General features: G+C 58.3%; 2 protein-coding genes across 3 annotated transcripts in view; both read right to left on the minus strand.

Annotated features, from left to right (window-relative positions):
• The window catches only part of CAMK2A (calcium/calmodulin dependent protein kinase II alpha), a 34,244-nt gene extending 20,201 nt beyond the window's left edge, over nucleotides 1-14,043 (minus strand). The window contains exons 1-5 of one of the 2 annotated variants that reach the window (XM_038150172.1): nucleotides 13,792-14,043; nucleotides 8,232-8,326; nucleotides 5,276-5,335; nucleotides 1,398-1,452; nucleotides 1,111-1,176 (exon numbers count right to left, since the gene is read on the minus strand). In XM_038150172.1, coding sequence (XP_038006100.1) covers nucleotides 1,111-1,176; nucleotides 1,398-1,452; nucleotides 5,276-5,335; nucleotides 8,232-8,326; nucleotides 13,792-13,853 — 338 coding nt within the window. In that variant the 5' untranslated portion in view covers nucleotides 13,854-14,043. The remainder of the gene's footprint in view (nucleotides 1-1,110; nucleotides 1,177-1,397; nucleotides 1,453-5,275; nucleotides 5,336-8,231; nucleotides 8,327-13,791) is intronic. The other variant, XM_038150173.1, reaches the window with a different exon arrangement.
• A 4,149-nt stretch (nucleotides 14,044-18,192) lies between these two features.
• ARSI (arylsulfatase family member I) lies at nucleotides 18,193-24,099 on the minus strand. The gene is made up of 2 exons (XM_038150651.1): nucleotides 23,201-24,099; nucleotides 18,193-22,143 (listed from the first exon to the last, which is right to left on the minus strand). Exons 1-2 carry the CDS (start codon nucleotides 23,518-23,520, stop codon nucleotides 20,736-20,738), a joined length of 1,728 nt encoding a protein of 575 aa, XP_038006579.1. The 5' UTR covers nucleotides 23,521-24,099; the 3' UTR covers nucleotides 18,193-20,735.
• Nucleotides 24,100-24,815: the final 716 nt, after the last annotated feature.

Here is a 24,815-nt window from a genome sequence, read left to right on the forward strand (position 1 = left end):
CCCATTTCCCTGCTTTCCTCTAATGCAGGTGGCTCTGCTGTGTCTGCTTGCTTTATATCTAGTTCATTACATTCCAGCTCTGCTGTGTGCGTGAGACAGGAAGGGAAAAAGACAGAGGCACTGATCACTTCTGCTCCAAAACAGCTTATGTGCAAGGCAGAAGGTCTTTATTTACATGTAGTTTATTTTATTTGTGTGACACTAATAAGTGGATGGGCTGTAAGTGGATTCAGTGCAGGCAGCCCATTAAATGAGATTGTTTTCTGCCTAGAAATAAAGGATATTTCCGTGCAGAGAGGTAGTGTAGAGTTTACCACCCTCTTGGACACACATGCAGGCTATGCTTAGCCTGGGGGCAAAGCCAAGAGGCACAGTGATATCTGGAGACTGGAGAGGGCCAGATCATGTCCCCTCAAAAGAGTGAGACTACTACTGTCCCCTGGAGGAGCTGCAGGGACCAAAGGGGTGGCTGAAATGGCTCTGCAGAAGGTACCTGGAAAGTGCCAGTGGGAGTGTGGGAGGGAGCAGAGCTCCAGCACAGCCTGTCTTGACTGCTCTTCCTCAGTGCTTTCAAGTGGCAAATGCCAGAGAAACACTTGCAGAGGGCTGGAATGCAGCTCCAGGGGGAAGGAGTGACATCCCCAGGGTGTCTGTGCTATCCTGGCCCTGGCTGGCCACCAGCCTGGTGTTGGGTTTCCTTCCTGCCAGCCTGAGGAGCCCTGGTGCCCCCAGACCAGGCAGTCCTGATGCCCCCAGACCAGGGAGCTCCCTACACTGTGTTCATTTACAGTGAGGTCAGATGTTGGCTATCCCAGCATCCTGGGGATGAGGATGCTGTGGGCAATGGCTGGGAGCCATCAGAGTCAAAGTGGAGACCAGGGCTGTGGCAGCACAGGCACTGCTTGGCCCATGAGCTGAGTGAGTTAAAAAAAACATTTGGGGTGGGGATTTTGGGGTTTTTTTTTGCACCAGAGTTCCAGTCTCTGAGTGTGTGTTGCAGAGTGGCTGTAAAACACCTCCCAGTACAGAAAGCCAGTCATGCAGGACCCTGGGAGGGAGCAGCCTGTGGGAGAAGGGGACACCTCCTGTCCCCCGCACAGCCTGGCTCACCTGGCATCCGCCTCGCTGTAGTACTCCCTGGCCACGATGTCCTCAAACAGCTCCCCGCCGGTGACCCTGCGGGAGAACAGGGGCTGCACTGACTGACAGCACACCCGGCCCCGGCAAGCCCCCAAAAACGGCACTGCACATGCATGGGGGGAGAACCGGGGTGCAGCACAGGGACCTGCCCTCTGCCCGGCTCGGGGGACCCGGGTTTGCTCCAAACCCAGCCTGAGGGAGGGGCTCGGGTGAGGTGGAGGTCACGGCACCCCGGGGGCAGGGGATGCATTACTCACAGGTCAAATATCAGGTAATGGTGGCCCTCTTCAGAGATGCTGTCGTGGAGCCTCACTGCAGCAGAGACAGAAGGGTTATGGGGTACACCTGGCTCCCGCCCCACTCCCTGGGAATGCCTTTGCTCCCCTTCGGGCACAAGCAGGAGCTGGGGAAGGGCACAGCTGGGCTATTCCTCTTGCTATTTCCACTGGCTGGGTGGGGGGTCTCTGCTCACCAGGGGACCCCAGCCTTGGCCCCAGCCTGGCGCAGTCGTGCAAGGCTCAAAGATCACATCCAAACTGGGGAGTGCCCCGGGGCTGTGCCTGGCCAGGGCTCCAGACAGCTGCTGGGCTATCTTGGGCTCTGGGAAGGCTGCAGGCATGGGTGTCCCCAGTCCCATCAGGAGAGGTGCCCGGGCAGAGGCAGAGCTCAGCAGGAGCCGAGCTGACAATTCTGGCACCCACAGGGGTTTTTTTATTTTCTGCTCATGACCTTCCTTTTCTCCTTGGGAATCTCCACGGGATGAATTTCCCCCTCTCCTGGCACCCTCTCCCCTTGGGCACACCCCTTGCCAGGTACAAACCTGTCACCCTGCTGCAGGCTGGTTATTCAGGCTCAGATCCTGCTCACACTTAGCAGGCAGGTGTGCAGCAAGGGGACTGGCACAGAAACAGGTGGGGTGGATAAACAGATACTTGTTCAGCAAAAGAGAATGTTGGGAATCAAGGAGGAAAAAAGAAACATTCAGGTGAGAGATTTTGTGGGAGTTTTTACTCCTAGCCCCTTTTACTGCATAAATCAGCTGAGCCCTATATGGAAACATCCTCCAGACTCAGTGTGAGCCAGAGGAGATAACAGCCCCAGCACTGAGCACAGACGCTGCACCGTGTCACTCTTATCTGCCAGGCCAGCAAACACCACTTTGCTGGTGCTTTTCCTGTCTCCAAGCTCCGTGGGCAAATCCAGCAGCTGCCAAGAGCATGTTGCCAGCAGCATCACCTCACCTGGCCAGGGCACAGAGCAAACGAGGGCCTGATGGGTGTCACTCTGTTCTAAATTCTTCTAAGCCTTCTGATGTTTACATTTTTTGTAATGGAGTTTCTCACACACTTTTCATGTAAATAATTATCGTTTTGCATTCCTTTCTGGAGGAGGAGAGAACTGATGGACTGTTGGTTTGAGCAGAGTAGCTGGAGAGGTGGTAATTTCATCCTCCAGTCCATGGTCACTTTTGAAAGTCTGTAAATACTGGAGTTCGGAAATAAACTGCTCTCTTTTTACCTTGGACATTTCAGCGCGTGCATGTCGTTCATTTCGTGCCCTATTGCGACAGATGGGCTGCTCAGAATCTTTTCTGTCTCTCTTGCGGTCTTGGCTACTGACACACATCTCATTCCCCAGTTATCCCTCCTGACTGCTGGCCTCTGCAGACATCCCCTGTGCTCTGACATCTGTCTGTTCCGTTTTTCTCCAACATACAACCCCAGCTTTTCTGCCTTTCTCTGCTGGAAGAAACATATTTCCTCCTGTTTCATCTCGCCTGGGAGGGATTTGGGGGTATCAGGCCTGGGATCTCACGGAAGCCAAAGTATCCTCAGAGGGATTAGGTGAGTTTGGTGCAGATAGGGCCAGCATAACCACAAGCATATGGTCCGGATACGTTCCCTGCCTGGGGAAGTCCCAAGCCTGTGGCTGCCAGGAGCCAAGAAGGTATAAGAGGCAGCAGCTGCTATAAATAGAGCCTGATCCTACAAGTATCTGTTACTGACCATAGTCAGAGAGAGCCACACTGGCCAAACCACTTCAGCTCAGAGCTGAGAGCCAAGGCAGGAGCAGGACACAGCTTGAGGAATAAGAGTCAGAGGACAAGTACCGGGAGTTCAAACTCCAGGGTTGAGTGCAGCCAAAGTTTTCCCAATAAAGCAAGATTTCCCTGAATGGAAACAGCTCTCCCTAGTGTATCACCCAGCGCTGTGGATGTGCTGTGGGGTCCTGGGCCTGCCTTTGACTGCCCATGCACAGCTCTCCACAGGAGGCTCTCCAGCAGGCACGGTGCAGAGCACAGGTGGGTTCCCCCAGGAACTGCAGCATGGCTCATGGGAGATAGAAGGACACCCCCTCCCTGCAGGGAGCAAGTAAGAGGACAGCAAAAACCCCTGGAAGCTGGGGTGCATCTCCCCAGGAAGAGCTGGACAGGGCTATTTTGCCTCAGCAGCAGCAGTGCCTCCTCTTCCTCAGGGCAGGCTGCTCTGCAGCGGCGCCGCTCGCTGCAGCTCCTGGGTGGGTACCGAGCCGCCTTTGCTGCGCGCAAGGGAAGCTGCAAAGTTTCCAGGCAGCAGGAGCAGTAGAGGGGGGTGAAAGGAAAGAGGGTGTGAGGTGGGGGGTGGAGAAGAGCCTCCTGGGTATAAATAGCAGCAGATTGGGCTTGTTAGCATCTCATGCTGTTAACCCCTTCCAGCCTTCGCAGCTCTGAAGCTGCCAGGTCACAGGCAAACAGCGAGGGGTAGCGTAGGGATGGGGGACAAGGACAGGGACAGCTGAGGTGTTTTGCTCCTCGGAGACCTTGCCAGCCCCACAGGAAAGTGATGGAGAGGGAAGGTCGAAGACAGCGGTGGGAAAGAGCTGTGGCCAAGCTGGGAACCTGGGGAACCTGCAGGTGCCATTCTGCCGGTCTCACACGGTGAGTTCCTCCAGGTTGAGTATTTCTTCCTACTCGCACACTTTGCAGTGTGTTCCTTCAGGTCTCGGCAATCCCCGCATGTGTTTTGGTGGAAAGAGGAGGCTGGAGGCCCCGGAGGGACCCCTGCAGGACAGCTCCTGGTCCTGCTGGAGCAGAGGCTGGGGAATGCTGCAGGGTCCGGCGCCCCGGCAGTGAAGGGGAGACTTGCCACGCAGCCGTGTGCCCGAGACAGATGGAAGCTGACAATCTTTTTTGGAACTGAAATATTTATGGGACAGGAGCCACATGGCTTGTCCCAGTGGCCCTGGTTCTAGCTCCCTGAATCTGCTGCAGCAGCTCCTGGGGAAGGATGGATCCAGGTCACCGGAGCAGCGAGGTGGCCAGGGAGCAGCTCAGCCACAGAGGAACCCTCCCAGCTCCCGACTGTGGGTTGAGAGGGCTGCAGAAACCACCAAATGCTTTCCCTAAAGCTGCAGGATCTCATTGGGATTGGTACATCCTGGGGTGCAGCAGAGAGAAGAGGGGGTTCACCCAGACCATCCACAGCAATCAAGAGCCTGCATCAGCATCACTTCCAGGATGGAGTTTGGGATTTTTTTTTTTTTTTACTGCAGTTTTTTCCCCTCCCCTCTCTCTCTCTCTCTCTCTCCTTCTGGCCTATTTTTGTCTTTTGCAGGGGCTCAGGAGTTTTCCTGAAACAGCTTTTCCGAAGGAGGCTACTTTCAGATGGACGGTCGGTGGGAAAGTCTTCGCTTCCCCCCGCCATCGCTCCTCCTACACGCCCCGCGCTGCCGCTGCTGCTGCTCCGAGCTGCAGCCGCTTTCTGGAGCACGCAGAGGAATACGGCACCCGAGCGGGGGGAGAGCAGTAAAAATAGCCTCTTGCAGCCTCCTGGGGCTCCGCTTCTCCCCGAGGGAGCTGTGGCCAAGTGGGTTAGTCCGGACCCGTTTCAGTCCCCCTGTGCCCAGCGGGGGCCTTTTTCCCCGTGACCCCATTTGGAGATGGTGTTTCCCGTGAGGAAGAGGAGGGATGGCTCTGCAGGTCAACCGGGCAGGACGACACCGAGCCCTTCTCAGCCTCTGGGACAAACAGTCCGTGCTGCTGCAGGCCAGGCTGGGTTATGGCCGGAGACTCCCTCGCCCTGGCTGGGACATGGGAGGGCAAGGAGGCAGCAGAGCCAGGTGTGGAGCACCAGCAATGGGGCCAGGGCGCACTTACCAATGTTGGGGTGCTTCAGGAGACGGCAGATCCGGGCTTCCCGTTCCAGCTTCTGGTGATCTGAAAGAGGCAATGGCCCTAAATTAGGATCTGAGGAAGGGAATCTCAATGGCTCTCAGAGGAGATGTTGGCACAGGAAACCTGGGGGGACAGAGCAGCTTCTTTTTTTCTTTTTGCTAAAGAGTTACAGATTTTGGGATAAGTTCTGCATCGAGGCACAACTGGGCACAATCCCAGCACAGATGCAGTCCCTGGCTAAGCCCCTCAGGCACTGATGCCATGGGCAATCTTGGGTTTGGAATGATCCCTCACTCTCCCCTCTCCCTTCTCTTTGCTGAACAATCTCCGATCACCTCCCAAATACCCTGGATTTGCCTGGGTTATCCTTGCTGGCAGCACTGTTCCTTTTTCTCCTGTTCACCCAGGCACAGGCAATCAGCCAGGACATTGCCAGCCTCGCATGGTACGATTTCAGCAATTGAAGGCAGAGTGAACCAGAGAGAGGTGTGAGGATGAAATGAGGCTATGGGCTTCACTCCCCCTCGCCACCGTCAGCCATTCCACACCAAGGCTTTTTCTCTCCTCCACGGCAGAGCCCTATCTCAGAACTGGTGCCTGTCTCCAAACAGGAAGCACAGGTCCCACTCCCCAGCTTTCAGCAGGCTTGGGGATGTGAGACAACAGAGCTCTGGGCAAAGCAAGTTGAGCTGAGCCAAAAAATCCTCCTCCCTGGGACAGCTCAGAATGAATCTGCAAATCATTTTGTTTCTTCCTCGGCCCCTCTCTCCTTGCTCACACCTGACCCAGCCGCCCTGCATGGAGGTGCCCGACTGGAGGCATTTTGTGCAGGCACTCAGCAGCCAGGACAAGCGAGGATATAATTAGGGCTGCTGTCTCTCAGCGCCATCGCTGCTACCTTGCAGTTCACACCCCAGAGTCTCGCTCTGCATCAAACCAAGCCTGGGTGTCTCCGACCGCTGAGCCGTGAAAGCAGTGCAGCCCCTTCTCTGCAGGGCTGCAGCCTCCCCAGGGCTCAGTACCCCATCCCAGAGGCACCCTGGGGCTTGGGGGGAGCTTTGCAGCCTGAGCTGAAGGCTGAGATAACCTTGGTGGCCTCATGCAGCTCCCCACATTGTTTCCCCCGATGGGGGACAACCTTCCCAGGCTGGGACAGGGTGACAAGGAGAGGCTGGAGTTCAGACTAGAGCCCATCGTGGGGCGGGTGATGGGGATGGGATGGAGGGACAATGTGACCAGTGGGGCACGCACTTCACTGGGGACGTGGGTTCCAGCCTCTCCTACGGCACAAACCCAGCTCCTGCACACACCCAAACCCAATTTTTCCTTCAAAATCTCTACCTTCTCTCCTCCTGTCCCCTCGGTGTTGGCAGCCAGGAGGATATCTAAAGAAACAATGACTGGGGATGTTTTGCAGCTTCTCTCATCTTCTCCCCACTTCGCTCCTGCCTGCCCTTTGTATCTGGGGAAATGCCACCCTCCCTGCCAGCGCTGCAGAAACGGGGGGTTCCAGACCATTAGCCAGAGTCACTGGTGATTCCAGCTGGCAGAGCAGGGAAAAGAACCACAGTGAAGCCTCTCCAGGGGCCTGCTGGGCACTGCAGGGATAGCACAAACCCCAGGAGAGAATGCAGAGGGGCAAACAGCCGGAGGAGGCGAGCGGAGGCAGGAGGGAGCAAAGGGAGGGCGGCTCAATCTGCTGCTCCAGGCAGCCCTGAAAACTGGGAGGCGTTTGCCAGCTGGGGTACACGGACAGGAGCCAAGGGCTGAGCCCAGCACTGCACACCCTGCCCAGAGCCCAGCCTTTGGCTTGGAAGGAAGAAAATGATCTGCATCTCTGAAGAGGGGCAGGAGTTGGTGCTGGAGGACCTCAGGGGCTCAGTGCCAGTGCTGTGCTGCTTTGGCAGCGCTGTGGGAGGGATCCTGCCGCATGCTGGTTTAATTCCAGGTCAGAAAGGAGCTTGTCACTCTTTTCTGCATTTCAGTTTTGCCTTCGGAGGTCAGCAGTGGAACTGGGAGAGACACCGAGGGAGGTTAATTAAACCCTCCTGGCAGGGTGCTTCCTCCCAGCACACATCCTGCGCTCCCGACAGCCAGGGAGGAGCTGGAGCGGGGACACGGCATCTGCTGCCTCATCCTTTCGTTCACCTTATCACAGCCCCTCTGCCAGGTGGGGCAGAGGGGGGCAGAGGGGTCCCTGGCCTGGGGCAAGGGCTGGGCAATGATTTCTCTGCCTGCTCGTCTCAGCCTCACTAGAGATAGCCCCACCAGGACAGGCCCTCCAGCACCTCTTCCAGCAGCAAACAGCCAACGTGCTCCACCAGAGCAGATGGCAGCGAGGGGTGAGGGCCCGTTTCCAGGTAGAAATGAAGTCAAACCCCCACCTGAAGGGATGTTCCCCTTTCACTGATGTGGACACATGAGTAAGACAACTTACAGACCCCAGAGCAGGGGTGGGGGGTCAGCAGGGGCCCTCTCAGGAAGTTATGCTCCCAAAATGACTGTGCTACCTGCACCTAGAGCTGGTCTGACTTGTTGCAAGGCTGTAACCATTGTTTAGCTGCAATTTGTGTGCAGGAGCCTGGGGGGGGGGGGTCTCAGGGACAGAAATGGGGTCCTCTGGCTCCTGAGGCAGATTGGGGTCTGGGAGTTCCCCTGAGCCTTGGCACAGCCAGGCTGCAGATGCATCCCTGTGATCAGATGGGACGTGGCAAGCAGCCACCAGGACACCTCCTCAGGATGTTCACCCCATCCATCAAGGAGCTCAGGGAGTACCACAGCGGGGACAGGGTGGGATGAAGGGGTCACCCTCAAACAAGGACCCCTCACCTCATTGCACATCAAAGGCATCATCCCAGCACCATGCAGAGGAGACAAATTCCCCATTATGTGAGCCCTGCTCGCCTCTTGCCTTCCCCAAAACACCCTCAGTACTTACCTCGAGCAGAGAGCTTCTTGGTATTGATGATCTTGGCCGCATACTCTTGTCCTGCCAACACCTTCACGCATCTCCGGACAATGGAGAAAGCGCCCCTGGGAACAGGAGAAGCCAGAGGTGAAGGGCTTGGAGTGGGAGCGGGCACAGCTCAGCCCTCGTGTGGCTGTGGGGTGAGGGGCAGCACAGGCATGGGGACAAGGATGGGGATAGGTGCTTGCTGGGGCAGGGACTTGTGCAAAGCCTGGAGGGATCAGCTTCCCTGCACCACTGTCCTTGAGGAATGATGGGAGGAAGCACATGCAGACCTAGAGAGGGATGTGGGCTTCTCCCCTCCGTGCTGCTCTGGGACACCCCAGGCACCATGCACTTTTCCTCCTACTCCTCCTGGCTTTGCCCTGCCTGTTGCCAGGAGGGAAGGGGCATTTGCAGGGCATTATTCCCAAGGGAAACCGTGGTGGCTGCAGCTGCCACATAGCTCTCGGCCACTTCAGTCTGTGTGGCTCTCCCTGTTCTAGACCATTCAGTCACAGCAGGACTTGGCAGCTGTGCCAGGTTCCCCCCCACTGCAAAACTGTCACCCAGGCAGGGACAGCCCAGGGGACCCTGTGAGGATGAGCCCAGCTGGACAGGGATGGATGCTGTTGCACCTTGCACACATGCAAAGCTCTCCTGGGGTCTGACAGGCAAGCAAGCACGAGCTTGGGACACTCCAAGGCCTCCTGCCTGCCGTGATACCCTCTGCCCCACGTCCTGCTAGCTCACGGCACTGCCAGTGCCGGCGCAGTGCCGGGAGCTGCAGCACCGCAATCACACACACATGCACGCTCCAGCCCTGCTGAGCACAACCTTTGTGCCAGGTTCCCTTTCCTGCCAAACCTCTCCAATCGCTAAAATAACAACTATCAAAAGCAATCCCACCTCCTGCCCCACCCTCCCCCACTCCCCTTCACCCCACTCCAACTCCCCGCCGAGGAATAAAAGGCCGCGGGCTGGCGAGAGCAGCAGATAATTGATTTTAGCGGCGGGGGCGGTGGAGACGGGCAATTTGGGTTTGAATGTGATTTTTAGAGGAGCAGGCGAGCAGCGGGTGTGGAGGGATGGGGATGGAGCCCCAGCAGAGCCGGCAGCCCACGCGCCAGTGCTGCCGCGCGGAGCGTCGCTCACGGCACGTGCCAGGCAGGAGTTGGGGGAAAACATCCTGGTGCTTCCCAGCTTCCCCGTCCTGCCATTTAATCCCGGCTGCTGAAAGAGCTGAGCTGTTAATATCCCTGAATCCTGGGGAAGAATTAACTGGAAAGGGTGGGCGAAATGCTTCATACCCAGCTTGCTGTAGGTAGGCAGACCAGAGGTATTGGCAGTCCTGCGGTCTCGCTCTCTTCATCCTGCTGGGACCCCCACACTGTGTAGGGTTTCTGGGCTCCTGTGGATCCCTGGGACTCAGCTTATCTATTTTTTTTTTCCTAAAGACGTGTGTGATGTTTCTGCAGTGGCAGGACAGTCTGCAGCAGAGAGTGCATCAAGCAAGGATGTCCCTCTGCCCCAGCTCGGGGTTTCACTGCAGAACCCGGCAGGAGCCTGGAGGGCTGTGGCTGTCCCAGACCCTCTGGAGGCTGGGGACCAGTGGTCACTCCTGGTCCCAGTGTCCACAGGCACTTGTTCATCTACTTATTTGAATTGAACAGCACAAAAGAGGGAGCCAGGGGAAGCGACTGTTTCACTCCCCCATCTGCATTCCTGGCTTTTGGCTCCTCCAGACCTTCCTAACAGCAACCAAATGTCTATTTGTGATCTGTAAAGCATAAGCAAAACCTGTGTGCCTGGAGGGTGGGTGGAACATAGAACACTGGAGGCAGGTGCAGGATACCCAGGGGTACAGCATGCTTGCCATACCCCCATCCTTGTTCCAGTTGGGTCCTTCAGTGGGTCTGCACTGGCCAGGAACTCTCCACATTGGGTGTTTGACCCCGAGCCAGGCTCTACTCCCTGTGCCAGGCTGGTCCCCTGCTACTCAGTTCCATGTAGGATTTTTCCAGCCTAGGGGGGGAAAAAAACCCCTTTGCTCCATCTAAATTCAGCATCTTCCTGGCAAAGGCAGTATCCCCTTCCACACCAGGGGCTCATGGAGCACTGCAGGCACTGCTGGGGGTGCCAGGCAGGGAGCTCAGCCCCCCAAGCCGCAAGAAACCCCTCTGGAAGGAAGGAATCATGTCCTGTTCCCTGGCCATGGGCAGCAGCGTGTCCCTTTGCTCCCAGGGTCTCTGGGTGGGGATCACCCCAACCCTGGTGGCAGCAGAGGACCCCCGTCTCTGCCTGGCTTGGATGAGACAGCATGTCCCAGTCTGAGCAGGGGACAGGCACATCACCTGCAGGGCCATGGGTACAGACCGTGTCCTTGTCACCTGGCTGGCTGCCAGCGCAGGGTGATCTTGGACCCACAGCCCAGCACAAGCCCTGGCACTGCTGAGCCCCAGCCCTGCAGCCCCTGTCCCTTGATCCCTAGGCCAGGCAGGACCCCATGCCTTGTCCCCACGGCCTTCCCCACCAGCTCAAGCAGCGGCTTTGCCACCAGGATGCTCCGCTTCTCCCTTTTTCACACCTTCCCTGCCAGTGCCCGGCTGTGCTGCTGCCACCCTCCCTCTCTTCAACACCTCCTCCTCCTCCGAGGCATTTTTTTTTTTTCCTTTCTAGAGAGAAGAGTGTGGGCTGGGGATTTTTTGTTCCTCCATATTTTTTTTTTTTTCCTTTTTAATAAGCCCCCTCTCCTGCAGCTCCGGGAGCGGAGGGGCTGATCCTACGGCTCGGCACGGTAATTGTCTCCAGCCTCTCCCTGAACCTGCTGCGGGGGCGGATTTGGAGGCGCCGATGGAGCTGCACTTCATGTTTGTCCTACTCCGGGGGGCCGTGGGCAGGATCCTCTCCCTGTCCCCCCCCGCTGCCCCCCGCCCTCCGCCTGATTCCCTCCTGCAAGCTTTGGGGGTCGGAGCAGCCCTTCGCTGGCTCAGCTTCGCGGGGGCTGCCGCAGGAGTGGGTTTTCCCCGGCTCCGTGTCCCCCGCTCGGGACAGATGTCCTCCCATGCTTGCGAGGCGCAGGGATGTGCCAAGGGCTCGTGGCTCGCTGGGCAGACTCCGCGGATCTCCCTCCCCATCCCTGCCTGCCCCCAAAGCCCCACCGGGGTGCTGCCATTAGGTGTGTGGCACCTCAAACCCCACCTGCCCGGCTCTCAGGGTGGGTGACAGCCGAGGAAACGGCAGAGAAACAGGGTGGGTGCAGCAGCCTGGCAGCCAGACCTGCCGTCCTGGGGCTGGGGACACACCGTGTGCCCCACAACAGCCGCCCCAGTCCCTCGGGGACAGCAAACTCGAGATGGACCCTCTCTGCTCTGAATCCTTGCAGGACGCTGCTCCCTGCCAGGCTCTGGTGTGGGGAGAGCCGTTCTGCCCGCCCTGCCAGGACAGACCCACCCGACTGGCACCGGGAGCATCTCTCCGGAGGAGGAATGGCACTGGCACTTCCCAGCGCGAGCAGCTGCCGCAGCCGAGCAGAGGTGCGGCACTTCGTCCTGATTTCCCTCTCTAAGCCCATGAAGCAGAAATTTCCCCGTGGGAAACCGCTGATTTTTGAATGTGCCAGGATGTGCTGGAAACCATCCCAGTGGAAAATCCCCAACCAGCCCCACAGCACCTTGGCTAACCTGGTGAAGCCCCTAACTCGGGAACACCTCGGCGCTGCTGTTGTACCTGCCCTCTTCAGTGGATGGAAGAGCTGTGGGATGCACGGAGCTGGGGCTGCTGCCCCTGCATCAGCCCGGGACTGGGGTGGTCGGGGGCGATGCTTGCAGGGCTGGCGAGCTGCTGCGCCAGCTTTGCTCCTTTATTCCTTGTGAAATGCATCTGTCCAGGTGGTTTTAGACCACAGTGCCAGGCAATGCAGGCAGCCCCAGAGCCTGGGTGCTCTGCCCTCCAGTCAGCACCCACCCAGCAAAGCGTCGCAGCCCAGATACCTCCAGGAGCCCCCCTGGTCTTCCCCCATCACTCCTGGCCTGCGAACTCCCCTCCACATCCCCACAGCCACCTCTGCCCAGCCAGAGCCCCACAGCCTCATCACTGGCACAGAGCAGCCTCTGCCTCACCTGCCCATCCCCTGCCACCACCACAAAGCCCTAGAGCTCTGAAAAGCTGAGAAAAAACAGGTCCCACATCCCACCTTGCCACCAGCACCGTGGAGGGTGCCCCTCCTCCTGCCTGCAGTGCCAGCTGGGGCTGTCCCCACCACAGGGACCCACTCCCCAGCCCAATCCCCTACTGTCCACCAGCCCCTCCCTGTCACCCTGATGCCACAGGGATGGATGTGAATGTCCCAGGATGGGGGCTCCATCTGCCTCCACGGAGCTGCCCTTCGTAGCAGCACCCCGGTGCCACAGTCTGGCTGGGGAATGTGAGCAGCACTCAGCCCAGCCTGCACAAAGTCCTCCAGTCTCAGCCTCTCGTTTTCCCCATCTCTGCCCTCTCCCTTCTCCCTCGCCCCCGTTCCACACGCCCACGTGCCTGTGGGCACACGCTGAGGCACCGGCTGCTCCGTGCCGGGCGGCGCAGGGCTGCGGGGCCGGAGCATCCCCGTGCCTGTGGATGGACAGAGCTTCCCCTCCGGAGCACAGGCACCCTGAGCCCACCACCACGCTGCCAGCCGCTCCGAAGGGACGGTGGCCACACGGCCCAGATTTACACACCAGCTCCAAAAAAAGGCACAGAAACCAAAACAGAGGCACATGCCTGCTCACTCCTGCACCCGTTCACAGCCACACGCTGGGCGGGACGCGGAGCATCCCTCCACATGGGGAGCCTGGCATCCCCTGCTGCACCCAGGGTGCTCAGAGCTCCCCAGGATCCCCTTGCTGGGCACAGGCAGCTCTGTTTGCACACACACACACACACACACTGATCCAGGCACACACGATGACACCTGGACCCGAGGAGCTGAGCCCTCCCTCGCAGGAAAGCAGGGTCAGACAGGGCTACGGCTCACCCGCACTGGGACAGGGGTGGGAAATACCCTGGATCTTTCCAAAAGCCACCAGGATTCTCTGGGGGCTGCCAGGCAGACTGGGTCTCCTGCAGGTCTAGTCAAGCCCCTGTGAATCCACACAGATAAACTCCCTAAAGAAATGTGAGGGGTGTCCACTGCTTTGGCTTTCCTCCTCAGCTGTCCTGTCCCTCCTCTCGGCTGGGGAACTTCCCAAGGGACCTGGCAGCCTTCATTTTTGGGAGCAGCTCTTCCAGAAGAGGGGCAGCCAAACCCTTCCGAGGCAACTCCAGACCCCTGGGGTGTCCCAAGCCCCCAGCCAAGCACCCATCAGCAGCTCCTGAACTCAGGCAGGGGCAGAGAAGCAGGTCTGGGGCTGGAAGCCCTCATCCTCACTCGCGTGCCCTCTCCGATTCCCACTGCATTCTCCCCATGCCCACCTCCTTTCCCTCATCCCCAGCAGTTCCCAGCTCCGCTCAGTCTCTCTCCCAGCCAGGGCACAGCCCCGCTCTGAGCATCCCAGCCCCATCTCCAACTTACTTGCCCAGTTCCTCAAAGAGCTGGTACTCCTCAGTGAAGCGATTGCAGGTGATGGTGGCCATCCTGAGGGGCTGGAAATGCTCCCTCCCGGTGCGGAGTTTGGGGCAAGCAGCTCTCCTCTCGCTCCCTCCCTCTCCGTGTGCTCCCGGGGCTCTCTCCTCGCTGAGGTAAATAAGGGAATATATTTGATTGACAAGCCCAGAGATAATGATGAGGGCAATTTGTCTTCTCAGCTTCACAAGCCTTCGTCAGCATCGCCGTCCCCATGGTGACCACCGCTGCCAGAAACGCCCTGTTTCTGTTGCCGGGGCAACTGCTTCCCAAACCCGCCACCCTCCGTGGGGACCAGGGCCCTGCTGGGGACCCGGCCCGGGGGCTGCCCGGGGGTCACCCCCCTGCTGAGGAGGGGGGGGGATATCTAAAATACAATTATTAATGGCAAATTAAAGGCTGTGGCAGTGGTAAAATAATTGGGGCAAAAAAGGTTTCCATGGAAACTGTGGTTTCCATGTTCCAGGAGGATGCTGTCACCCCAGCAACTGCTTATTCCCCCCCCCAAAAAAAAAAAAAAAATACAGGCCCTGCTGGTACCTGCAGCAGCATTCCTGGGGGCCCTGGGGGCTGTGGGATGGGGACACGCTGCAGCAGGAGGGAGCAGATGGAGCAGAAGTGTGTCAGGAGAAGCTGGAGAAATCATGGCAGGTCCCCAGGTCCCCACACTGTCCCGCCTTCAGCCAGGGTCCCCAGGGGGGCTGGCCCCGATCACACTGCAGGGGAGGGCTGGCTGCTCCCACTCCCCCTTTGCCCACTGTGACCCCCCTGGGGTTCCCATGGAGCAGCTCCTGAGGGTCCCCCGAGAGAGGAGTGAGCAGCCTGGCCTGAAGCACAGCTAGAGGGGAGCAAAGTGTCCTGGGATGCTGTGCCCTGGGGTGCTGTGTCCCTGTGCTGCCCAGGCCAGGGTGGAAAGGGGGGAGTTTCAAAGTGGGAACAGGAGGAAGGTCTGGCCCCCCAGTCCTTGGACTTTTTGTTGCTGAGTTGCCTCTCTGCTGTGCTGAACATAAGAAAGCACAAAAAGTGCAATAAAAGTGGAGCTGTGAGGTCCAAAACCTCAGGGAAGGGGTTTCCCTCTGAGTCCCCACCAGCCCTCATGGGGGATCCAGCAGCACCTCCTCTGTCTACACCACCCCTTGCACTTTCCACCTGCTGACTTCTCCCAGAAGAGCTTTCTTTACTAAGCTTTTGTCCCAAATCTGGATGATTTTGCAGCAGCGGGGCCCTCCTCACAACAGGAGAAGGGACTCCCTGTGCCAGCTGGGAGGGCACTGCCTTTGGCAGCTGAGATGGATTGAGTTCCCTTTCAGGCTGCCATGGAAGGGTTAAAAGGAAAAGAAAAGGTTCTAACCAGACAAAAATAGGGAGAAATCTTTGAGAGGGGAGAGAGGAGGAGCAGAGAGGGAGAGAAGAAAGGAGGTGGAAGTGGAGGAGGACAGCAAGTGGCGGAGTGAGGAAGAGGAGGGGGAGGAGGAGAAAGGTCTAATGGCTTTTCCATTAATTGCACCATTACCCACCCTCATCCCCACCTTGCACCCCTGCATCCAGCCTCCTGCTCCTGGCTGGTCCCATCCAGGGGACCCTGCTGGCAGAGCAGGGACCGATCCCCAGCCATGGAAGGGCACAGGGATGCGGCAGAGTCCCCAAGGGCTGATGACCTCCAGACGCACCCTGGCCGTGCCCTGGCATGGGCAGAGCACACCAGGCACCCTCACTTGGGCTGCAGGAAATGCACAGGTGCCATCTGTGCCCCGGGGACACAACGGTCCCCAAAATGCCTCCAGGCATCCCCATGCTGCTCCCACAAAAAGGGGATTTCATTCCCCTCCCCAGGGCTGTGCCAGGAGGCAGGGGGCTGCCATGGGGGCCGGAGCATCCGGATGTTTGTGGGAGCGTTCTCCTCCTCCAGCGTTTTGCTGCCAGCCCCCAGCAGCCCCCTGGAACCCTACAGGCAAGAGCCAGAGCCCCCCACTCGCAGGACCCCCTGGATGCCCGTGGGCAGCTCTGTGCCCCTGCCTCACTCCCACCTCCCTCCCACCTGCGCCGCTGTTCGTGTCCCCGTGAGCTCCGCAATGTGACCTGCCCCCCTCCCGTGCCCACCCCCACACTGCCACACGTGCTCAGCCCCACACGCGTGACTCTGCGTGCTCCCGGAGCCAGGGGGAGGGATCTGTCCCCTCCTTCCCCCCGGGGCCCCTGCTGCAGCCCAAACCCTCCCCCGGGCAGGGGGTGATGCTGGCGCAGTCCCCCGCGGGGACCCTGCCTCCCTCCCCAGGGTTCTCCTGCCTGGCAGAGACACAGCTCTCCAGGAAAAGTTTCTCCCTCTCTGCTCTTCTCTCTATTCAGTTTTTTGGTTTTTTTCTTTTCCTCGACATTTTTCCTTCTGAGGGTAAGGGGGTGTCAGACTTCTGCATGCTGAGCATGCTCTGCTTTGCTGATAATGTTTTCCCAAGCAGGATCTGCTGTGTGGTCCCAATCCTGGGTGCCTGGGGACAATCCAAGGAGAGCAGGAGCTCTGGGTGGAACCTTCCACCTCTGGGCTGGGGGCTCCCCTGTAGGAGGGAGTAGTCCCAGTCCTCTCCCAGAGGCCTCAAGATATTCTCAGGATGTGTCTGTTCCCAGCCACCCCAAGATTTGCTCCTGCAGGGCTCTGGGAGCCGTGCTGCGCTCCTGCTGCCATGCTCGGGTCTGGCCACCTGATGGAGACCTTCATCCCCAGTGCTCCTCTCCATCACTGGGCTGGCCTCTCCAAAAAAGCATCCTGCTCTCCACACCGTGCTCCAGCTCTGCCTGAAGAGCTTTGGTTTCTGCATCCCAGCACGGGGCTGCCCCAGGGTGAGCACCCGAGGTCGGATGCTGAACCCCAACCACACGGGATGGGCAGCTCAGGATGGATCCACGTGTCCTGGGGGGGCTGCAGCAGGTGCCCCTGCTCCCAGGGGATGGGGCTTGCAGCAGTGCTTCGCACACCAAAGCAGCCAGGCTGCCAATTACATACTGCAGAGATCCCAAAATTACTGGGACAGTTTCACATGCAAGCTGGGGTCTGGGGGATGCTCAGTTGCTGTCCTCTGGGAAGCTGAATTTGGGGTTATTTTTAGATAAGATTATAAATACCGTGGTGAGGAGAGCTGATTTACATTTAGGGCTGTGTTTGCAAATGTGCCCTGTCCCTACGGGCCCAGCACTTGCTCCTGCAACCACAGGAAGGTGCTTTGGGCTGAGACAGGGTGCCAGTGCCACCCTCTCCCCTACAGCAGGGTTCATAGGCAAAAACCCTCCTGGGGACATGTCCATGATACCTGGGGACACTCAGTAGGTGCCATGTGGCTCCTGGCACCATCGGGCACTGGATCTGAGTAGAGGAACCTGCAAAACCACACATCCTCAGACCACTGGCATGAGAAAGAGCACAAGTCCCTGATGCAGAACACCTTCTGAGGTGCTCAGGGTGCTCTGCCACTCTGCCACTGGGGCGGTTTGCTGGGATGCCCATCCCCTGTCCTGATACTGGGCTTCTTCCCTCTCCCAGGTGGGAGTTGCCTGGGGGGCTGGAGAGGCTCTGACGTACCCCCAGTCCTGCCTGATACATCCTATCCCTATTCCATCCCCGTCCTATCCCGCTTCCCTCCTCTTCCCAGCCCAGCCCAGCCCAGCCCCACCCTCCTCTTACCCTCCTCCCCATCTCTATCCCGTCCCAACTCCATTCATTCCCAGCCCATTCCCTTCCCACTCGCTCCAGCCAGCAGGCTGGAAACAGCCAGGGTGGGGACAGCCGGTCCATGGCTGCAGAGAGGCAGCCACCACCACCCCGCCACCCCCGGGGGTCCCGGTGCAGCCCCTGCCCTTCCCTCCCAGGCCCCATCCCGCACCCAGCTCCTGCGGGGCTCTGGAGCTGCCTGGGGCTTGCCAGGGGCTTTGAAGGGAGGCTGGGAAGGAGGGGAGGCTCAGCCTGTCTGTGGAAACACATCTCCCGGGTGCAGGGAACTCCACCGCCTGAGCATCTCTCCAGCTGCATTAACCCCTTGGCAGCCAGAGCGTGCACACAGTCCCAGGGGACTTCAGCTCTCTGAAAACACGGGGGTTTGGCACATAGCTGTGTTTTTCACAGCACAGACCATTAATGAACATCGCTCTGATGAGGAGAACACGTGGCAGCAGCTGCATCTCCTTTCCCAGCCCAATGTTCAGACACAGCACAGCTGGAATCAGGGGGGAAGGACAGCTGCTGTCCTCGGGCTGGAGGCTTTGCTCTCTCCGAGCACCCAGAGGTGCTCCTGCCTACTTCTCCTCTTTGTTTTCAGGGACTAAGATTTTCCTTCAGCTGTTTCTTCTTGCAGAGATTCAGAATCCAACTCTTTTTAATTAAAAATACAGATGACAACAGATCCACCACTGTGGCCAGGCTGACTGCAAACCCAGCATCAGCCCAGCAGATCCAAACCTGGAAAGAGGAAGTGTGACGAGACGAACATTTTCATGGGGATGTTAGTAAAAGGGGAAGGGAGAAAGATTGAGCATGTTTTCATGGAAATTTCCATTTTTGAAGAAAAAGAAAATAAAAGAAGGACTAAACTTGGATGCATTTATGTAAATATGGAAATGAAAGCTGTTTCCCGAGTCTTGTCACCACCTCATGTCCAGCCCTGCTCTCCCATTTCCTTCAGCACCAACTCTCCCTTAGCTAATATTTGCTCTCAAGCCCCTGCAGCATCACCCCCTGCTCTCCCCTGGTTTTGGCTCTGCCTGCAGCAGCCTCCTCTTCTTCAGCAAAGTGTTGCTTTATTTTCAGCAACTGCCTGGCTTTGCCAAACGGCAGCCGGTGCCGCAGTCCCGCTGATGGTGCACATCCCCAGGGCCCGGGCTGGCTGATTTGAGGTAGTTGGAGGATGTGGAGCATCCTCTTGGGGCTCACCTCCACCCAGGCCATGCCGTGGGGACCAGTCCTCTCGGAGCAACATGCTAAGGGAGCAGGGATGGAGATGGGGCTGATGGAGGAGCTGAGCCCCCTCTGAACCCTGTGCCTGGGATGTGCCTGCAGGGATGCAGGGATGCAGGAGCCAGCGGGGTGGGATGGCACAGCGATGGGCGTGCGCGGAGCAGCGGGGACTGGCGCACACACTGCCACACTCCAGCTTTTCAAACTCCTTCCCAGCTCTACAAGAAGAGGCCTCCTCTCTTCTGCCTTGCTGTCAGCTGGTTTTTTTCCTTTGTTTCTATAGAAAATCCCAATACCCCCAAATAATCCAGATAAGAGTAAGAAAAAAAAAATACAAACATGTCATTTTCTTCCCATCCTCATCCCTCTCTCACACACAGGGCTTGAAAGAGCACTGAAAGGTATTCAGTGTGCACGCTGCCAATTGTCACATCTTTCAATGACAGATTTTAAATGAATGTTATTTTGCAAGGGAGAAAGAGAGGGGGGAAAAGAAAAAAAATAGAAAGCCCACACTGCTCATCCAAGAGCTGACAAGTCCTAACGGGCCTCATTTTCCAGAGACAAAAATAACTATTTTCAAAATTCACAGCAGGGCCTTCGCCTACACACGCTGCACCAAGAGAAACCTGTGGGGAGAAATGTAAAACACATTGTGTAAATGGAAATGCACCATGCATCCAAAACGATTTTAAAGCTATTTACCCCCTTCCATCCTCGCCAGCTCTCCTGCGAGCGCACGTATGCGCGCTCTCACCCCACCGAAGGCGCGGGGGCCCGGAGCTTTGCTGGCTTCCCCGGCCCCTGGCGATGGCATGGGCTGGCTCCCCTCAGCAGCGGATGATGGGGAGGTGTTCTCCTCCCCACGCGTGCGCTGCTGGAAGAGCAGTGCCCATCTGCGAGGAGGGGATGTGGCGCGGTGCTGGCAGGCGGGAGACGTCCCCATCATCCCCGTCCTCCACCGTGGCTTCAAAAGTCCTGCAGCTACCAAACAGCAGATCAGCTTCTGCAGAGACCTCCTTGAGATCTCTCTGCCCCAGGTTCAGCAATGGGATGTGGGGACAGGGACAGCTCCAGCACTGGGAAAGGGCAGATGGGGCTGGTTGGCTGGTTGGATGTGTAGGATTCATAGGGAGGAACAGGGGTGCCTAGAGGCTTACACGTGAGGGGGGTATCCCAGCCAATTTTGGGTGAAAGGCTCTGCTGGGTGGCTGATCCATGCAGAGTCCACCACCAGAGCCTGGGGCAAACCTGCCTCCCAAATGTGGGGCCAAAGAGAACCATCTGTCCTCTGAGAGCATCCCAACCATGACTCCATGGGCCACAGCTCCTCATCAGGGCTGCTCCCAGCCCCCCAAGCCAGTGGAGAGGGGAAGCCATAGCCCCACATGAGGTCACTGTAGCAGCATGACTTAGTCCAGCCCCGTTGATCTCAGGTCTGACATCTCAGCCCTCCACAAAGAAGCAATGTGGTCTGGGTTTGGGGGAGGCCCTCGAGTCCGCAGAGCGAGAGCAAAGGTTGCAGTTGCTTGGCAGCAGGCTGCAAGCCAGGAGCAAACAGAGAAATAGTGAGGGTTAACATGAAGGCAGAGCCCCCATGCTTCCTCTTGCCCTTGTGATGGCCAACACTTAAAGCTTATGATTGGCTGCAGAATCCTTGAGGAAAGGGTCTCTCTGGAAGCAGCTGTGCAGGGTAAGCCCAGCTCAGCAGTCATTCACCACCACCAAGCACCACAGCAGAGACCCCATCACCCTTCCTCACCCACTGGGAGCAACTCCCTGTGGCCACCGCTCCAGCCAGAGAGAAGTGTTTTGGAGTGAACCCTGGGGCAAGGGAGAGCAAGAGAACACTGGCCACCTCCCTGCCTGTCCTTCTCCCTCACTCCCATCCCATGGCACTGCAGTCCAGAGCTCCACCCTGGCCAGGATGGGTGGATGCTGGGGAAGCGTCCTGTCAGATGCGGTTGGACATGAGCCTGGTGTTCAGCTTGCGGAAGAAGGAGCGCAGCTTGCAGATCTTGCACTTCTTCTTCTTCTTCTTGTTCCTGCTTTTCAGAGACTCCCGGCCGCCTTCCCACTCCTCCCCATCATCCTCACTGGCCCAAGGTCCCCAGGCACCGCCGTTGAAGTCTGGGTGAGCCCGGGGGTTCTCCGCAGGGTACCGCACCGGGATGGCCGTCCGGTTGTAGTGCACCAACCTCATCAGGAGGCTCCTGACCACGTCTGGGCGCTGCTCTGAGAGGTCATAGCGCTCGTAGGGGTCAGCAGTGATGTTGAAGAGCCACACAGACTTCCTCAGGCCATCAGTGAGACGCTCCAGGTTCCACCAGCTCCCTGGGAAGTTGGTCAGGGTCTGTGGGGGTATCCAGTCACTGTACCCTGGGTCGCCAGTGAGGAGCTTCCACTCCCCGACCCGGATGGAAGCTTGCACAGCCGTGTTCCAGATGCCGAAGCCATCCTCCAAGGAGCCGTGCTTGGCATGGTTGTACAAGGGGTCAATGTTGTGCAGGATTTCGGTGCGTGGCGACTCCTTACCTTCACTGATAGCAGGCCAGACATCGTAGCCATCCAAGCCTTGGACATTGCTCAGGTTGCCCCTGGCCAGGCTGACCAGAGTAGGGTACCAGTCTGTGATGTGAACCAGTGCCCAGCTTGTCCGACGCTTGCGCTTGATCAGGGGACTGTGGACAAAACCAATGCCACGCACTCCCCCTTCCCAGTACGTCCCTTTGCGACCCCGTAGTGGCCAGTTGCTTCCCCCGGAGAAGGTCTGCCCGCCGTTATCCGTGGAGAACACGATCACGCTGTTGTCATAATACCCGTACTTCTTGAGGGCCCAGGTGATGTTCTTCACCGCCTCGTCCATGCAGGTGACCATGGCCGCGTACTTGCGGCGGGCGACGTTGCCCATGGAGCGGTAGCGGTAGATGTACTCCTTGGGGGACTGCAGGGGCGTGTGCACCGCTTGGAAGGCCACGTAGATGAAGATGGGCTCCTTGGGGCTGTGGGATGCCAGGATCTTGCTGACGCGCTGGGCGTAGAGGAAGGTGGAATACTTCCCGCTCTGGTCCCACGCCACGTCCTCGCCCTCGTGCAGGTCGTAGCCGCAGACGTCCGGCCCGTCGCAGTTGTCGTAGGTGTAGTAGTCCACGTTGCCTGTCAGCGAGCCCAGGAAGGTGTCGAAGCCCCGGCGAGTGGGCAGGCACTCCTTCTTGTAGAAGCCAAGGTGCCACTTGCCCACCATGTGCGTGGAGTAGCCGGCTTCCTGCAGCTTCTGCGGCAGGGTGACCTGGTCGAGGGGCAGGCAGTTGGGCTGCCGGGGGCGGATGATGGAGTGCTGCAATCCTGTGTGGATCTGGTACCTGCCAGGAGGAAGAGCCAGAGGAAAGCAATGGTGATGAGGAGCAGCACTGGGTGAGGACGTGATGGCACTTTTTGTGTTAGAGACACAAAACAAATGCAGATTTCCACGTCACCCAACCCAACCCAATGAAGCAAGTTCCAGCCAGGGACAGGGAGCTCCTCATCTGTCCATAAGTACCAAAAGTAAATGCAAAGAACACAGAGAGAGGCTCAGCAGACATCTCACAAAAATGCCACCAGCATTTGTCCCCACTGCTGGCAGCCTGGCAGGTGTCTGGGCTGTGTCAGGGCTGGGCAGCACAAGCAAGTGGGTTCATAATGCCCAACCTGAAAGTCCCCACTATTTCTGTCCTCCCCTGCCTTGCACACCATGAAGATGTCTGGGACCCCTCAATAACCATCAGGAGAGAAGGGAGGCCTTTGCTTGGAGCATGGTGGGCTCCACCACTCCAGGCAGTAGGTGACCACATCCATAGGCACCTCCCTGGGGCCCACTCCTCAGCAGGAGGTGGTCTGGTGGGATCTGCCTCCCACAGGGAGTGCTGACCACACAGCACTGCTCCGGAGAAAGCCCCACCTATCCTGGAAGGCAGAATGGCCCAGGATAAGGGGGCATCTGACTGTGCTGCCATGGGAGAAGGCAGTGGAGCAACATCCAGCCTGTGCTGGCCAGTGCAGCACTAAACACACATGAAGAGAAAGCACAGACCAAGGGCCTCACAGCAAATCTCCAAGGGCCAGTGTGTCAGGGACTACCTGGGGACATATCTCCTTGCCCAGCACCAAACACCTCCTGTCTAGAGACCACCCTCTCCCTAAGTGACATCCATTATCCAGCAGCATCCACATTTTTGCTCTTGCCACGTGCCACTACTTATCCTGTGTGGAAATCAACTATTCACCCAGGAAACTTTCTAGAGAAATCCAGATCTGCTGGAGGATCTCCATCCTCTGCTAACACACCAGGGCATCGCTCTAGCAGCAAGGTGGGGTTAAGCCCCTCAGAGAAGGGACCAAAGGGGGACATGAGCAGGCTGCAAGCAGGCACTGGCTTACCTGCCAGTTATCAGCTGGCTCCGGGACGGGGTGCAGATGGGCTGGATGTAGTAGTTCTCCAGCTTCACACCCTCTGCTGCCAGCCTGTCCAGCGTCGGCGTCTGGATATCTGAGCCGTGATAGCCGACGTCGTGGTAGCCCTGGTCATCGGTCAGAATGAAGATGATGTGGGGTGGCCTGGTGAAGGTGGGAGGCAGCGATTTCTCCATGGGGTCTGTGGCCACATCGGCCACCAAACTGGGCTTCATCCAGTCCCAAGACAAATAGCCAAAGCTGAGCAGGCTGACGAGCGAGAAACCCGTGAGGGCATAGACGGCCATCCCGAAGCACTGTGCTGCCTGCCAAGAGCGTTACTGTCCCAGCATCGCCTGGGACACGAAAACTGGAGGTCTCCCCCTCCTCCAGGAGGGCTCCCTGACCTAGAGGATGCTCCCCGCAGCCCCCGCAGCCGGTTTTGCGGGAGCAGCTTCCATCAAGGCACACTCGGTGCACACAAAGAGCTTAATCCGCCGGGGCTGGGTCGCCTTCAGTCAAAGGAAAATAAACCCCGCGCTGCTCCAATCACACACATCTGCACGGCAGGACGGGCTCCTCGCACGGAGCCGCTCGCCAGCGTCCCGAGCGTTGGAAACGCTTCCTGGCTGCCTGGGGCTTTCTCCCTGGTGTTACTTCTTTATGAAGAGCTCCACAAAATCCTCGTCGGACAAAGTTGCTCTGGTTTCTCGTCCGCTCCAGCCCTGCCCGGTATCAGGAGGGCTCGCTCGGGATACGCCGATCCTCGTCCTTAAACTCCTGCGGAAGAAAGAGGGTGCTAAAGTTCAAGCCCAGGGGTGCCGAGCTCTCCTCCTCGCTCTCCGGGCAAGAGCCGCCCTCTCCTTTTCCCAACCTCCGCTCCAAGGCACAGTCCCAACATCTGTCAGGAGTTGGTCTAAGCCGCCAGGTTTATGGGGAGCTGCCGGCCCGGCCCCTCCCAGCTCAGCAGCTCCAGCAAAAAGCTGGGAAGCTCCAGGGCATGCAGGGTCCTTCCTCAGCGAGGCATTCCCTGGGCCACCGATGCTTCCCCCCCTGCTTGCTCCCAGCCGTGTGACACATGGATCAGGACCCTCAGTGGGATGCTCAGCTGACCTGGTCCATGGATCAGGACCCTTGGTGGGATGCTCAGCTGACCTGGTCCATGGATCAGGACCCTCGGTGGGATGCTCAGCTGAAGCCCCCTGGTCCATGGATCAGGACCCTCGGTGGGATGCTCAGCTGAAGCCCCCTGGTCCGTGGATCAGGACCCTCGGTGGGATGCTCAGCATCCAGCCCGGGATGGCAGCGGGAAGGGCTGGATCTCTGGGAGGGATTGCTGGGGCCAGCTGCCCACACTGACAGGATCATCATCCAAATAAATCCTGAACAAGGAGAAGCTGCAAACACTTGTTTGAACATCCCCAGTGTTAATAAAACCACCCGGGAACTTGCAGAGCACTAAGGAGTGGTGGGTGCTGCTGCACACATTTTCCAAGTGGGGAAACTGAGGCAGCAAAGGGCCATTGTCACATGAGAGGGGCAAGGTTTGGCGGGAACCAGAGACTTCTGCCAGTGCAGGGGTACTGATCTGAGCTTGGGGTGC

This window comes from Motacilla alba, chromosome 13 (genome assembly GCF_015832195.1).
Source record: "Motacilla alba alba isolate MOTALB_02 chromosome 13, Motacilla_alba_V1.0_pri, whole genome shotgun sequence".
Taxonomy (NCBI): Eukaryota; Metazoa; Chordata; class Aves; order Passeriformes; family Motacillidae; genus Motacilla; species Motacilla alba.